Genomic DNA, 17740 nt, shown 5'->3' on the forward strand with positions numbered 1-17740 from the left:
ACAGCCTTCCACTCCATTTTTTTATTTATTTCCTTTCTGTTTTCATTCTGCCCCTTCTCCTCTCACATAAACTTTCTCTTTATTTTATTCCTAGCTACTTTCCAGTTTTTAATTACCATACACTGTTCATGTCACTTATCACCTCTCTTCATCTATCCACCTTTATTTCTCACTCTGTCTTTGTATTGTTTCTGGACTGACAACAGATAGTGCCTTCTTATCCTGGAATCCGAGAGACACACTTCTCCTTTCTAACCTTCCTTAATCTAAGTTCCAATTCTTGAGGAGGGAACTAACTATTCTGAAAACTAAGAATGTGTCTACCAGAAATTCTAAAATCTTGCCTCCTGAAGGGGAGTTTTGGCCATCTGTTGTAATTTTATAGAAAGTTTTTTAATTCGAGAGAGACCAGTGTGATGGACATCAAAAATACCAACCAGACAATCCTGTGGACTAGTTTTTATACAAGATAAAACAATGGAAACTACAGGCTGAAGTATCAGCAATGTAGGAAATAATAGATTGCTACTTAGCATAAAGATGGCATGTTAAGTTGCAGACAGGCATCATTAAATGACACCAACACCCAAGTTTTCGGCCATATCCTTCATCAGAAAAACAAGCACATGCCTCACACACATATGACTGACAACTCCAGCAGCTTGGGCCAGAATGCAACTGTTACATGGAATGAAAGCAGCTATATGGAGAGGGCGTGGAGGAGAGGAGATAGCAATGTACAGGGGGGGAGAGAGAAGAACTCTGTCTGGTGGAGTGTGCAGAGAGTGGGGAAAACAGAGCGAAAAAGGAGAGGAGCAGGGAAAGGTGGGTGGGTGCATTGGCAGAGGGCAGCAAACACAGAGGGTGGGAGACGAGAATGTGGAGGAGGTGATACGACAGAGGGGGTGCAAACTGTTGGGTGGAGGGTGTGGGGACAGTGTGTCCCCGTAAGTTTGAGGCCAAGATAATTATAAGAGCTGAGAATGTGTTTTAAGCATAACTCCCACCTGTGCAGTTCACAAAAGCTGATGGTGGAGGGGAGGATCCAGATGGCTCAGGTAGTGAAGCAGCCATTGAAATTAAGCACGTTGTGGCACAGGATTGTCTGCTTTGCTCTCAGTTACAGTTTGGCAGTGGTCGTTCATCCTGGTGAACAGCTGGTCGGTAGCCGTGCCAATATAAAGAGCTGTGCTATGACTGCAGCAGAGATGGTATATGACGTGACTGCATTCACAGGTGGCCCGGCCCCTGATGGAGTAGGATAAACCTGAGACAGGACTGGAATAGGAAGTGCTGGGTGTGTGGATTGGGCAGGTTTTGCACCTGGGTCTTCCACAAGGATACGATCCTTGTGGCAAGGGATTTGGAGTGGAGTAGGGATGGACTAGGATGTTGTGAAAATTGGGTGGGCGATGGAACACCTATTTAGAGGGATGGGAAGGATCTCAGGTAGGATGTTTCTCATTTCAGTGCATTATGATAGGTAATCAAGGCCCTGGCGAAGAGCTGAACCACATCCTTCACCAGGGCTTTGATTACCTATTCCGGTTTGCCGTCATATGGATTGCAAATGCAATGTGTGCGTGCACTGTCTATTTCCAATGAAGTCCTCGGTGGTTAAAATACCACTTTCTGACAGTCTTTTTGTTGTGCCTATCTGCGACTCAGCATCTCTGCTATATGGTGAGTAGCAACTATCCTTTTCATCGTACTGTTACATTCCATCCTGGATTTTGTATTCTTTTATACATAGGAAGAATCATAAATAGAACTGCAAGTAAAAATGAATGTAAAAAAAAAGCATTAACAAAAAAGGAAGTCTGCTAACCAGCTGAAAAGAATTGGAGTGCAGTTATTAGATGCAAAAATGAAATAACTAGAAAACAGACTGTCATGTAAAGAAACTATACAGTGGGAATAAAATTCAATTTAAAGGAGGTAAACATTAAGTTTCAACACCTTGCATATTCCTGTTCTTGATCTCACAAATGGTTCAGCTAAGAAATTGGGGGACACTTTAAAGATAAAAGAGAATTAAGAAACTAAACAAGGATTGAAATAGTGATGGTTTCTGATTATGCAAGGGTCCAAACATAACAGTCTAACTCTTAATTTCATGCGTAACAATTCCAGACAAATACAAATTACTTGTAAATGGCTTACGGGTACTAGAGAGCACACATACTAGATTGAATTCCTAAGCAGGAATGGCTAGAGGACAAATGTAAGGATTTAGAAGCATTTATCACTAGCGGAAAGATAGATACTACCTAGAGGAAAAATAAAGAGACCTCTGGAGAAAAGAGAACCACGTTTATGAATATCAAGAGCTCAGACAGGAAACCAGTCCTAAGCAAAGAAGGGAAAGCTGAAAGTACACTCCTGGAAATTGAAATAAGAACACCGTGAATTCATTGTCCCAGGAAGGGGAAACTTTATTGACACATTCCTGGGGTCAGATACATCACATGATCACACTGACAGAACCACAGGCACATAGACACAGGCAACAGAGCATGCACAATGTCGGCACTAGTACAGTGTATATCCACCTTTCGCAGCAATGCAGGCTGCTATTCTCCCATGGAGACGATCGTAGAGATGCTGGATGTAGTCCTGTGGAACGGCTTGCCATGCCATTTCCACCAGGCGCCTCAGTTGGACCAGCATTCGTGCTGGACGTGCAGACCACATGAGACGACGCTTCATCCAGTCCCAAACATGCTCAATGGGGGACAGATCCGGAGATCTTGCTGGCCAGGGTAGTTGACTTACACCTTCTAGAGCACGTTGGGTGGCATGGGATACATGCGGACGTGCATTGTCCTGTTGGAACAGCAAGTTCCCTTGCCGGTCTAGGAATGGTAGAACGATGGGTTCGATGACGGTTTGGATGTACCGTGCACTATTCAGTGTCCCCTCGACGATCACCAGTGGTGTACGGCCAGTGTAGGAGATCGCTCCCCACACCATGATGCCGGGTGTTGGCCCTGTGTGCCTCGGTCGTATGCAGTCCTGATTGTGGCGCTCACCTGCACGGCGCCAAACACGCATACGACCATCATTGGCACCAAGGCAGAAGCGACTCTCATCGCTGAAGACGACACATCTCCATTCGTCCCTCCATTCACGCCTGTCGCGACACCACTGGAGGCGGGCTGCACGATGTTGGGGCGTGAGCGGAAGACGGCCTAACGGTGTGCGGGACCGTAGCCCAGCTTCATGGACACGGTTGCGAATGGTCCTCGCCGATACCCCAGGAGCAACAGTGTCCCTAATTTGCTGGGAAGTGGCGGTGCGGTCCCCTACGGCACTGCGTAGGATCCTACGGTCTTGGTGTGCATCCGTGCGTCGCTGCGGTCCGGTCCCAGGTCGACGGGCACGTGCACCTTCCGCCGACCACTGGCAACAACATCGATGTACTGTGGAGACCTCACGCCCCACGTGTTGAGCAATTCGGCGGTATGTCCACCCGGCCTCCCGCATGCCCACTACACGCCCTCGCTCAAAGTCCGTCAACTGCACATACGGTTCACGTCCACGCTGTCGCGGCATGCTACCAGTGTTAAAGACTGCGATGGAGCTCCGTATGCCACGGCAAACTGGCTGACACTGACGGCGGCGGTGCACAAATGCTGCGCAGCTAGCGCCATTCGACGGCCAACACCGCGGTTCCTGGTGTGTCCGCTGTGCCGTGCGTGTGATCATTGCTTGTACAGCCCTCTCGCAGTGTCCGGAGCAAGTATGGTGGGTCTGACACACCGGTGTCAATGTGTTCTTTTTTCCATTTCCAGGAGTGTATATATAGTGTCTATACAAAGGAGATGTACCTGAGGACAATATTATAGAAATGGAAGAGGGTGTGAATGAAGATGAGATGGCAAATACGATACTCCAAGAAGAATTTGACTGAGCACTGAAAGACCTAAGTCGAAACAATGCCCTGGGAGGAGATGGCATTCCATTAGAACTGCTGATAGCCCTGAGAGAGCTAGCCATGACAAAACTCTCCCACCTGATGAGCAAGACGTAAGAGGCAGGCGAAATACCCTCAGACTTCATGAAGAATTAATAATTCCAGTTCCAAAGAAAGCAGGTGCTGACAGGAGTGAATATTAATGAGCTATTAGTTTAGTAAGTCATGGCTGCAAAATATTACCACAAATTCTTTATAGAAGAATGGAAAAACTGGTAGAAGCCGATCTTAGGAAAGATCAGTTTGGATTCCAGAGAAATGTAGGAACAAGGAAGGCAATACTGACCATACAACTTCTCATAGGAGATAAATTAAGGAAAATCTACATTTATAGTGGTTGTAGACTTAGAGAAAGTTTCTGACAATGTTAGCTGGAGTACTCTCTTTGAAATTCTGAGGGTAGCAAGGGTCAAATAAAGGGAGCAAAAGGCTATTTACAACTTTTACAGAAACCAAATGGCAGTTATAAGGGTCGCAGGGCATGAAAGGGAAGCAATTGTTGAGAAGGGAGAGGGACAGGGTTGTTGCTTATCCCCAATGTTTGAGGTTTGCCGACAACACTGTATTTTTCTGTCAGAGACAGCAAAGAACTTGGAAGAGCAGTTGAACAGAATGGACATTGTCTTGAAAGGAGGATACAAGATGAACATCAACAAAAGCAAAACAAGGACAATGGAGAGTAGTCATCGAATTAAATAAGGTGCTGCTGAGGGAAGTAGATTAGGAAATGAGACATTCACAATAGTAGATAAATTTCGAAATTTGGGCAGCAAAATTAGTGATGATGGCTGAAGTAGAGAGGATATAAAATTTAGGCTGACAATGGAAAGAGAAAGCGTTTTTGAAAAAGAGAAATTTGTTAACATTGAGTATAGATTTAAGTGTCACGAAGTCTTTTCTGAAAGTATTTGTATGGAGTGTAGTCATGCATGGAAGTGAAACTTGTAAGATAAACAGTTTACACAAGAAGAGAATAGAAGCTTTTAAAATGTGGTGCTACAGAAGAATGCTGAAGCTTAGATGGGTAGATCACATAACTAATGAGGAGGTACTGAATAGAATTGGGGAGAAGAGAAATTTATGGGACAATCTGACCAGGAGAAGGGATATGTTGGTAGGACACATTCTGAGACATCAAGGGATCACCAATTTAGTACTGGAGGGAAATGTAGGGGTAAAACCCATAGAGGGAGATCAAGAGATGAATACAATATGCAAATTCAGAAGGATGTAGGTTGCAGCAGCTATTTGGAGATGAAGAGGCTTGCACAGGATAGAGTAGCATGAAGATTTGCATTAAACCAGTTTTTGAACTGAAGGCCACAAGAACGACAACAACAGCAGCAGCAAGTAACCAGACAGACAATAATCAGAGTTGGCACTAGCATGTCTGCAGTTGAACCAGAGGAGCTGAGTTCTCCCTGCTTTGCACTTTGAAGTCTGTCCCTCCCACTGAAGTGACATCCAGCCAGGGGTTGCTAGCATCCTTTACATAGTCACTCTCACAGTATACTGTTTTGTGGCATAATAGGGGGCAATGCTTGTGGACTTGCTCTAAGCCTCAACTTGTTGACAATGAGAACCACAAAACATGACACTCAATTCTACATGCATTTGTCAAAGACAGACACACAACACAGATTATTTAAGACACAACAATCACACGTTTTGAAGGGCTGTTGGCAATGTGAGTGATAGAAAAAGAGCTTTTCAATTAAGTTTTACATTGTCCCTCAGGGCTTCCTAGCCAAAAATGCCTGCTAACTGTTTCCTTTACTGGGAGAAACCTTCACAAGGTGAAAGGGTACACTGGTGAGATGTGTGCTAAGGTGTACATGACTAATCAGTATATCACTTTAAGATGCAGTACAAGTAAAAAAGACAACAGGAGTTGACAACAGTTGGAAGTGAGGTGGGACCATTACCAAGTCATACAGTGACACTTTACTGATTTCTTTCTCTTGTATTTTTTCCAACTGCAGTAACATTCCATCTCTATTGACCTCAGTGTAGATGGAGTATCAAATTCTTTTTATAACAGTTGGATCTGAAAGGACATTGCAAGGGGAAAAATGCAAGAATGGGAGATTTTCAGGAGGAAGAATGTTATAAATGACAGGAAAACAAATCTGAGAATGTTGTTGTAGTGCTCTTCAGTCTGAAAACTTGTTTGATGCAGCTCTCCATGCTACTCTACCCTGTGCAAGCTCTTCATCTCCAAATAATCACTCCAACCAGCATCCTTCTGAATCTCCTTACAGTATTGGTCTCCCTATATGATTTTTACCTCCACCACCCTCTGCCTCCACCCACTCTCTCTCTTCCCTTCAATAATAAATTGGTGATCCATTGATGCCTCAGATCCCTTCTTCCAGCCACATGGTGCCACAAATTTCTTGTCTCCCCATTTCTATTCAGTACCTCCTCATTATTTACGCAATCTACCCATTTAACCTTCACAGTTCTTCTGTAGCACCACATTTTGAAAGCTTCTATTCTCTTTTTGTCTAAACTTTTTACTGTCGATGTTTTGCTTCTATCCATGCTTACACTCCAGAAAAATACCTTCAGGAAAGACTGCCTAACACTTAAGTCCCTATTCAGTGTTAACACTCTCTACTTTGGCCATCATCACTTACTTTGTTGCCCAAATAGCAAAACTCATCTACTACTTTTCAATGTCTCATTTCCTAATTTAATTCCCTTAGCATCACCCAATTTACTTCAACTACACTCCAGTGTCCTTGTTTTGCTTTTGTTGATATTCATCTTATATCCTCCTTTCAAGGCACTGTCCATTCCATTCAACCGCTCTTTCAAGTCCTTGGCTGTTTCTAAAGGAATTGCGATGTCATTGGCAAACCTCAAAATCTTCATTTATTCTTCCTGAACTTTAATTTCTATTCCAATTTTTTCTTTGGTTTCCTTTACTCCTTGTTCAATGTACAGACTGAATAACATGGGCGAGAGGCTGCAGTCTTGTTTTACTCATTACTCAACCACTGCTTCCTTTTTATGCCATCTGACACTTACAACTGCCATCTGGTTTCTTTACAAGTTGTAAATAGACTTTTGCTCCCTTTATTTTACCCCCGCTACCTTCAGAATTTCAAAGACACTATTATAGTCAACATTGTCAAAAGCTTTCTCCGAGTCTAAAAATGCTATACATGTAAGTTTGCCTTTGCCTCATCTGTCTTCTACAATAAGTCATAGAGTCAGTATTGGTTCACGTGTACACACATTTCTCTGGAATCTAAACTGATCTTTCCCGAGGTCAGCTTCTACCAGTTTTTCCATTCTTCTCTAAAGAATTCATGTTCGTATTTTGCAAATGTGACTTATTAAACTAATAGTGTGGTAATTTTCACACCTGTCAGCAAGTGCTATCTTTGGCATTGGATTTGTTATGTTCTTCTTGAAGTCTAAGAACATCTTACAAAATATGACATATTTTATAAACACTATTTGGTTTGCTGCAGATAAGAACAAAAAGTTCTATGGGATATTCTGTGATGTGATAAAAATCATTCAGTTCAGTGAATCACCAACTACTTCATCACAAATTACCAGTAGCATAATTTGTCAGAATTTCTACTGGTGATTCAGTGGACTACAATCACATGAATGTTATGGTCTGTACATTGAACTTTTGAGATTCAATCATCAATGAATTGCCAGAAATAGAACTGTATGATGACCCGATCAGTCATAGAAGAAGTTTCCAGTTGGATACTGCCCTGAATCCTCTCATTGGAAAACACCTTGGGCTGCATAACTGATATCTTTGTGGAGTTTTACTGAATTTAGATGACTGACCTGATATCAGTTATGTGAGTTCTTGGAGTGTAGTGCAGAGACTTACAACAGAAGTACACATGCTCAAGTAATGCCTGCATGGTGATTTGAGAGTAAATGAGCTGAGAGTACTTTCAACAATTTGCTCAAGCCAATGGCCAGAAGACTTCACTGAAATATGTGGCAGAAAGTTACTGATGTGTGGCAGTTCCCTCGCTTCACGGAACACTCGATAAATCGCAGAAGATCTACACACAACTTTTAGGACCTGGCTGACAACTTACTGCAAACCAAATCTGGTGCCAGACTGACCTGAGGTGGAGGCTCTGCGGCGCTGACAGGCTGCCGGACCAGGGGGTCAGAGTCGCACTCTCGTCACAGGCAGACTCCGAACGCTCTCCGCCTCTCCCCTGCGAGATCTCCCGGTCCTTCGGTGAACCACTCACGTACTGCACATCTGTACCGGACGATGTCGCCGGCCGGACAGCTCGGCGTGACCTCGGCTTCGTCTTCGGGACGGACGAAGAACTGGCAGAATTGTACGATGTTCTCAAGGCTGTAATTGAGCTAGAAATAGTTTCAGTGTAGTCTGAAGAAGTCGGGCACTTCTCGAGAAGTTCGACATCACCTCGCAAATGGCGGGGCAACTCTCTGGTTCCGAGAGAAGGTGTCGAACAGAAGCTTTCGGCAGAGCCGTTCGTCACGGGCCGTCCTCCGCTTCCCGAGGGGCAGTGCGACTCGTGCCGTCTGCCGGACTGTCGCTCCGTATGCTCTCTCTGCCTCTGGAAATGGTCGGTAGGCTCGTAAAGCTTCTCATTGGAAGTGCATCTTCTGTGTGTCTCGGACCTGACACAATTTTTCACACTTTTGTTCTGTGCGTAATCGTCCTCACATTTCTGCTCAGCGTCCACACCAATAGGTACAGAACTGCAGCCTCTACTGTCTCTCCTCGTTTTATTGCAGCCAATATAAGTATTTGTGGACGGTACAGAGGGTACACGGGATGGGTGTAGAGTTTCCCGAGTGGCGGTGCCGACGTCTACACCATTTGTCTCGTTCTCGGGGCAGCCACTATTATCGACACTCAAATTGTCCTCCGTTTCCTTGCGCGCCCGCGATTTTTTCTGCGACTCGACGAACGTCCGGAGGTAGGTGTGGTGGTGACAGGAGTGCGAGCAGCAGGCGATGTCGACGGCGCTCTCCTCGTCGGACGAGCTGTCGCCGCTTCTGTCCGGCCGGCTCTCGTCTCCGCGACCCCTCGCCTGGAGGCACGGGCCGAGGTCGCTGTCACACATCTGGTGAGACTGCGAGCACTCGCGCACCCGACCCGCACGCGTTGCCGTCCCCACGTTTAGTGCTCGTCGTCTGTGCGGGAAACTGCTCTCACTCGCGATCGGGTTTTCCCTCGGTGTGGACTTGTTTGACGAACAGATCACAGTTTGCAGCTGTATACCGGGCTGAGGAAACTGTCCCCCGCACACCCCGGTGGACCGGTCGTCGCCGGTGTCTGCACTCGCACTGCTCTTCTGCCTCGCCTCGACCGAGACGCGAGAGGACTCTCGTCGGCTGGCATCGTGAGAACTGTGGGCGTGAACGCGACGAGTCGCCTGTGTCCGAGTACGGAGCCCTTCCGAGGTGACTGGCGTCGTCAGGTCTCTGTCACGTCGACTGTTTCCCGCAGGTGACAGCTCTCGACTGGGTACTTCTCTGACTTCGATTCTCACTCGGCCGATTTCTGTCTGATTTTCAATTATGGACCTGTAATTAAGGAAAACATCTTACAACTTTACTGGGATAATGTTCTTATACATAATATAGCTACGATCAAACAACAGTAGGAAAACAACTGTATCAATTTCACTGACATGAAATGAAGAGAGATAATGAGGGTGAACGTAATGAAGATCAACATCTACATCTACATTCATACTACGCAAGCCACCTGGCGGTGTGTCGCGGAGGGTACCCTGAGTACCTCTATCGGTACTCCCTTCTATTCCAGTCTCGTATTGTTCGTGGAAAGAAGCATTGTGGTATGCTTCTGTGTGGGCTCTAATCTCTCTGATTTTATCCTCATGGTCACTTCGCGAGATATACGTAGGAGGGAGCAATATACTGCTTGACTCCTCGGTGAAGGTATGTTCTCGAAACTTCAACAGAAGCCCGTACCGAGCTACTGAGCGTCTCTCCTGCAGAGTCTTCCACTGGAGTTTATCTATCATCTCCGTAACGCTTTCGCGATTACTAAATGATCCTGTAACGAAGCGCGCTGCTCTCCGTTGGATCTTCTCTATCTCTTCTATCAACCCTATCTGGTACGGATCCCACACTGTTGAGCAGTATTCACGCAGTGGGCGAACAAGCGTACTGTAACCTACTTCCTTTGTTTTCGGATTGCATTTCCTTAGGATTCTTCCAATGAATCTCAGTCTCCCATCTGCTTTACCGACGATCAACTTGATATGATCATTCCATTTTAAATCACTCCTAATGCGTACTCCCAGATAATTTATGGAATTAACTGCTTCCAGTTGCTGACCTGCTATATTGTAGCTAAATGATAAGGGAACTATCTTTCTATGTATTCGCAGCACATTACACTTGTCTACATTGAGATTCAATTGCCATTCCCTGCACCATGCGTCTATTCGCTGCAGATCCTCGTGCATTTCAGTACAATTTTCCATTGTTACAACCTCTCGATACACCACAGCATCATCTGCAAAAAGCCTCAGTGAACTTCCGATGTCATCCACAAGGTCACTTATGTACACTGTGAATAGCAACTGTCCTATGACACTCCCCTGCGGCACACCTGAAATCACTATCACTTCGGAAGACTTCTCTCCATTGAGAATGACATGCTGCGTTCTGTTATCTAGGAAATCTCCAATCCAATCACACAATTGGTCTGATAGTTCATATGCTCTTACTTTGTTCATTAAACGACTGTGGGGAACTGTATCAAACGCCTTGCGGAAGTCAAGAAACACGGCATCTACCTGGTAACCCGTGTCTATGGCCCTCTGTCTCGTGTACGAATAGCGCGAGCTGGGTTTCACACGAACGTCTTTTTCGAAACCCATGCTGATTTCTACAGAGTAGATTTCTAGTCTCCAGAAAAGTCATTATACTCGTACATAATACGTGTTCCAAAATTCTACAACTGATCGACGTTAGAGATATAGGTCTATATTTCTGCACATCTGTTCGACGTCCCTTCTTGAAAACGGGGATGACCTGTGCCCTTTTCCAATCCTTTGGAACGCTACGCTCTTCTAGAGACCTACGGTACACCGCTGCAAGAATAGGGGCAAGTTCCTTCGCGTACTCTGTGTAAAATCGAACTGGTATCCCATCAGGTACAGCGGCCTTTCCTCTTTTGAGCGATTTTAATTGTTTCTCTATCCCTCTGTCGTCTATTTCGATATCTACCATTTTGTCATCTGTGCGACAATCTAGAGAAGGAACTACAGTGCAGTCTTCTTCTGTGAAACAGCTTTGGAAAAAGACATTTAGTGTTTCGTCCTTTAGTCTGTCATCCTCTGTTTCAGTACCATTTTGGTCACAGAGTGTCTGGACATTTTGCTTTGACATAAGACCAAAATTTCTTAGGATTTTCTTGCAAGTCAGTACATAGAACTTTAATTTCGAATTCATTGAACACCTCTCGCATCGCCCTCCTCACATCACATTTCGCTTCGCGTAGTTTTTGTTTGTCTGCAAGGCGTTGGCTATGTTGATGTTTGCTGTGAAGTTCCCTTTGCTTCCGCAGTAGTTTTCTAACTCGGTTGTTGTACCAAGGTGGCTCTTTTTCATCTCTTACGATCTTGCTTGGCACATACTCATCTAACGCATATTGTACGACGGTTTTGAACTTTGTCCACTGATCCTCAACACTATCTGTACTTGAGACAAAACTTTTGTGCTGAGCCGTCAGGTACTCTGTAATCTGCCTTTTGTCACTTTTGCTAAATAGAAAAATCTTCCTACCTTTTTTAATATTTCTATTTACGGCTGAAATCATCGATGCAGTAACCGTTTTATGATCGCTGATTCCTTGTTCTGCGTTAACTGTTTCAAATAGGTCGGGTCTGTTTGTCACCAGAAGGTCTAATATGTTATCGCCACGAGTCGGTTCTCTGTTTAACTGCTCAAAGTAGTTTTCAGATAAAGCACTTAAAAAAATTTCACTGGATTCTTTGTCCCTGCCACCCGTTATGAACGTTTGAGTCTCCCAGTCTATATCCGGCAAATTAAAATCTCCTCCCAGAACTATAAAATGGTGGGGTAATCTACTCGAAATATTATCCAAATTATCCTTCAGGTGCTCAGCCACAACAGCTGCTGAGCCAGGGGGCCTATAGAGAAATCCAATTACCATGTCTGAGCCTGCTTTAACCGTGACCTTCACCCAAATTATTTCAAATTTCGGATCTCCGTCAATTTCCTTCGATACTATTGCACTTCTTATCGCTATAAACACGCCTCCCCCTTCACTGTCCAGCCTATCTCTGCGGAATACATTCCAGTCTGAGTTTAGGATTTCATTACTGTTTACGTCTGGTTTCAGCCAACTTTCTGTCCCTAGTACTACATGGGCATTGTGACCGTTTATTAATGAGAGCAGTTCTGGGACCTTTCTATAGACGCTCCTGCAGTTTACTATTAGCACATTACTATTGTTATTCCCTGTTGCATTTTGCCTACTCCTACCTTGCTGCGTCTCAGGAGGCGTCTTGTCGGGCCTAGGGAGGGTATTCTCTAACCTAAAAAACCCACATGTGCACTCCACACGTACTCCGCTACCCTTGTAGCCGCTTCCGGCGTGTAGTGCACGCCTGACCTAGTCAGGGGGACCCTACATTTCTCCACCCGGTAGCGGAGGTCGAGAAATTTGCACCCCAGATCTCCGCAGAATCGTCTGAGCCTCTGGTTTAAGCCTTCCACTCGGCTCCAAACCAGAGGACCGCGATCGGTTCTGGGAACGATACTACAAATAGTTAGTTCTGATTCCACCCCGCGAGCGAGGCTTTCCGCCTTCACCAATTCCGCCAACCGCCTGTACGAACTGAGGATGACCTCTGAACCCAGACGGCAGGAGTCATTGGTGCCGACATGAGCAACAATTTGCAGTCGGGTGCACCCAGTGCTCTCTATGGCCGCCGGCAGGGCCTCCTCCACATCTCGGATGAGACCCCCCGGCAAGCAGACAGAGTGAACACTGGCCTTCTTCCCCCACCTTTCCCTAAGGGGCTCCATCACCCGCCTAACGTTGGAGCTCCCAATCACTAATAAACCCCTCCCCCCGTGTGACTGCTCGGACCTTGCTGAAGGAGCAGCCACATGTCCACTCACAGGCAGAGCGGGCGATGCCACACGGCCATCCTCCACATTTACCCTCCGCCTCGTGCGCCGCGAACGCCGCTGAACCCGCCACTCCCCTTGGGGAGAGGGTGGCCCAACCGCGCCCAGTACACGCGAAGATGTCTCGACAGCAGGGACAGTGGGTGAAGCATGTAACACCTGGGGTGTACCATGCGACGCACCAGACTCCCCACTGCCGCTACACTCCGAGGCAGCAGCCTGAAGACGGCTGACCGCGGCCATCAACACGCTCAGCTGTTCGCGAACAGTGGCCAGCTCCTCCTGCGTCCGTACACAGCAGTGACACATCCTATCCATCCTAAGAAATCAATTTACTGTAGAGAGTTAATCAACTTTTAACTAGACTACTAATTCACTAAAGGCGGCTGACTAAACTGACTAAACTGTGGTTGCTAGCCACTTCTTGTAGACAACAATGAAAATAGCACTACCTGTCTCTGGACTGTATTGAAAACAAACACTAGCACTACTGGCACTATGGTTGACTAAAGGGACTCTCTCTGACTGTATTCAAAACAAACACGAAATCTATGGAACACTATTACTAGCACTCGACAATTAAAGCTTCCTAAAGGCAAAAGCACACGGAAGAAGAAGTGACAAGTAAGAAAAATACAGTTAATACTGAAATTCACGTAGCTCGCTGCACAGCAGACGTGAAGCGGACGGCGGTTAGGACGAGACTGGAATGAGGTGAAATGATATTACTGAAGAAATGCACTCAAATGCTGATCTCCAACGGAATAAATATGTAGAGACAATTAAAAATTTGTGGCAGATTTGGATGTGAACCGTGACATTCTGCTTTTTTTAAGCACTCGCCTGAACTAATACTCTATCAGCTCACAAAAATCAGTAAATGTGGGCTTCAGTTCCAGTCCAACACAAATTTTCTTTAGTCACGACACATGTTGTTACATGAAATGAAGGGCATGATGGGGAGGAAGTATTTGAGAAGTGTGTAAGACAGATGGGCCTATCGTTCTTATACCATTCCTCACATTAATATAAATTTTTTCCTTTATTTGGTTTTGTTTTATTGCAAAAAAACACGTACATATTACTTATCGAAAATATTTAATTTCTTATTTGTGCTTTATTTCAAGGAAATTTATTATTCTTTGGATAGCTTTCGGACTACATAGGATAATAGTGTATTTGTTTCTTATGGAAAGATTATCTTTAAAAGAATACACTTGATTTACAAGTCATACAAATCACACAGAGATGAAATTTTCAGTTGGTAGTTAGCTGCCTATTTCTAAAGTAACATAGCTCATTTAAAAGATGTCATTCTCCTCTTTCTGTCAAATGTCTTACTTTTTCCAAAAGTTTTTATTTCAAAAGTTGTTTGTTTTCCTAGAATGTTTCAATCTTAAGTAATAAATATTTCCAAAATTTAATACCATAATTTTGTAGTCCAGATTTTTCTGATTCCAAAAATGCCCACTTTTACAGGAATAATTTGTTAGTTGGTTGATTATTTAAATAAGATAATTTCACCTTCTCAAAACCATTTGGTGGGCTTTGGGAATCCCCAGGTAAATAGAAATTATCATCACAGAGTAGTAGTTATGATTTTTGCTATATTCTAATTATATAGGTCATAGTTAAATAGACTTGCTGCTCTACCCGCTTCATCTTTGTGTCCTCTAATTTGGGCGTAGTTTATGTGACTTTTCAGTCTGATCAGATATCAAAATGTTAACAGTGTGTAGCGAGTTGACACACTGTATATTTATCTTTGTGAGACTGTGTGAAACATTCTGCACTTCGCCAGCAATACATATATTTTGTAACTGTGTGACAGGGTGTTAATGAATGTGCTTTGCCTATGTGGTACAAGTGTTTAGAGTGTTACTTGTGACAAAGCGGATCAACAGGCAAGGAACACTGATTGTACAGAGTGATTATAAGTAAAGTTAAACTTTCAAACCACTGTAGAAATAACACCACCAGTCAGAATGGAGGCCAAAAACCTCATAAAAGCATCAATCAAAATCAAATCGGATTATTAATTTCCGTGTGACTGGCGCAAAACATGTTCAGTATGCTGTCCACCGTTTTCTGCAGCAAGTTGAAATCGAGAAACAGCATGTTCCACAACTGATGGCAATGTTTCCATGGTCAAGTTCAGACTGTGGTCGCAATGCGTGCCTTCAATACAGCTAAGTTTGCAAACAGAACACTGAACACATCATCTTTCAGATAGCCCCACAGGCAGAAATCACAAGGATGGTCAGGCTCTAGGGAAATGGCGCCTGATAATTCTAGCATTTCCGAAATGGCACTTCAACAGCTGCCTAACTGGATTTGCGGTGTACGGAGGTGCGCCATCTGGCATAAAAACGATCCCATCGACACATCCACACTGTTGGACAGCTGGGGTGACGTGGTCGCGCAAAAGACACACACAGCGCTTACCAGCGAGGGTACAGGTAACAGAACCGGAAGCACCTGTTTCTCTGAAAAAATTTGGCCCTATGATGAATGATGCGATAAACCCGCGCTGCACATTTGACCTTTTCAGGATGAAGTGTTACTGGTTGGTTTGCATGTGGATTTTCCATTGCCCATATTCGACAATTCTGTGAACCGACGTATCCTGTCAGATGCAAGTTGGCTTCGCCTGTCCACAAAATCTTCCACGGCCAATCATTGTTCACTTCCATGCGAGCAAGAAATTCTAAGGCAAAGGTCTCTCTTGCTGGTAGGTCAACAGGAAGCAATTTGTGCACATGGGTAATTTTGAATGGATAGCAAAGAAGGGGATTTCTTAGGATTTTACGCACCATGCTCACGGGTATGTGTAACATTCAGGCAATTCTTCGTGCACCCCACCACTCGTCTCCTCCTGCATTGCTGTGGCCACTGCTTCCACTAATGTCGAATCAATTCATTTCTTCCCTCTACAAGGTTGTACACTAAAAGAACCCGCCTTTTCGAACTTCCGAGTCATTTTCTCCAGACCCACGGCAGTCACTGGACCAACATCTTGTTTCAAACCTTTCAGTGCCCGGAACGTGCGTACAACCATCATTCTTGTAATACAGCTCTACAAGCAGAGGGCGATCCTGCATTAAGACAGTCGCGGCAAATGCCACACATGCGAAAGACGGAAAAGCCATGTACCCGGCGTGTTTATATCAACTTCAATGAGTCGTGCGCATGACAGGTGTTTTCATTTACGTATTCTGACACATACAGTGCTATCTATCGATCAATTTTTACACTATTCTCTTTCTTCTGCCATACGTTTGCCCCCTTCTCTGATAATATTGCATTGCAATTTGACGTCAATCTGACCAGTGGCATTATTTCTACAGCATTTTGAAAGTTTAACTTTAATTATGATCACCCTGTAAATAAATATGAAGAGATCAAAAATCAGTTACTGCATTGTGGTTTACATTATTTGACACATGACTGTAAGATATTTTCGCAACTGGATTATGATCCCGATGATGATGATCATCATCATTGTCATCATTATTACTGAGTGACAGAGAAGCTATGAAATGCAGAAGAGTAGGTGAGCCAATCTATATGTTGCAGACTATCTCTCGGATTTTTCAACCTGTGCAGTAAAGGGAACAAGAAGGAGCTCGGAAAGGGAACTGAATTCAATAAGAATAAATAAAAACAATGAAGTTTGCTGATGACTTTGTAATTCTTTCAGAGACAGGAAAGGAGTTGGAAGATGAGTTGAACAGTAGATGAACATCAACAAAAATAAAAAATGGGTAATGGAATAATCTAATTAATTAAGGTGTTGCTGAGAAAATTAGTTTCAGAAATGAGACAATAAAGGCATACATGGTTTTTGCTGTCTGGGTAGCAAAATGATGATGTCTGGAGGAGACAAGATATAAGATGCAGGCAAGCAATAGCTAGAAAAACAGTTCTAAAAAAATAGATTTATATTAGTACAGTTGTGGACCATTCCTGTGTCATTGAGTGCAATAACTACATTCCAGACAAGAAGCTCTGCATTGACAAATAAACAGTTTTGTGATGCTGTTGTTTTTCAGATGGTATATCAAAACTGAAAAACACAAATATGTTGCGTAACTTTATGAACTCTGTAAATCCAAAGATGTGACACCTATAACAATTTGAGCTTCTGCGTTTTCTATTAGTGCTTTGTGCTATGATTCTTTCCCAAACTAGCTACAACAATTCACAACTTTTCACTTCTCAGTTGTGCATATTTTCCCACTTTTTTTCTTAGAGGTTCCCGCACTTTACTTGGGAACACACCTGGTCCTTCTGTTTGGCCTTGCACAGGCTTCTCTTGTAGTTGCTCTCTTACTCTTTCAGTCCTCCATCTGTCAAATTGTGACTCTTCAATTCCTCTCCTTGTGAATTTCACTCACAGGCTTGTACCCTGCATTTATGTTTAGTGAACATTGTGCTGTGATGGTGACAACAGTTTGGAGTTACAAGTAAAAATGTCCACTTTGGCACTTAAAACAACATCGAGTTCCATTTATGCACAATGTTAGCCAACATCAGCAATATTGTTGTGATGAATTGAATGACTAAAAAAATTAATGTGTTCATTTACGTAATCCACTG

At 44.0% G+C, this 17740-nt stretch overlaps 1 protein-coding gene across 5 annotated transcripts in view; it reads right to left on the bottom strand.

Moving 5' to 3' along the window:
* The window catches only part of LOC126424866 (uncharacterized), a 436545-nt gene that overhangs the window by 4566 nt on the left and 414239 nt on the right, over window positions 1–17740 (bottom strand). For all 5 annotated transcript variants that reach the window (XM_050087693.1, XM_050087692.1, XM_050087694.1 and 2 more), the window contains exon 9: window positions 8087–9532. In XM_050087693.1, coding sequence (XP_049943650.1) covers window positions 8087–9532 — 1446 coding nt within the window. The remainder of the gene's footprint in view (window positions 1–8086; window positions 9533–17740) is intronic.

The sequence above is a fragment of the Schistocerca serialis genome, chromosome 10, assembly GCF_023864345.2.
Source record: "Schistocerca serialis cubense isolate TAMUIC-IGC-003099 chromosome 10, iqSchSeri2.2, whole genome shotgun sequence".
In the NCBI taxonomy this organism is placed as follows: Eukaryota; Metazoa; Arthropoda; class Insecta; order Orthoptera; family Acrididae; genus Schistocerca; species Schistocerca serialis.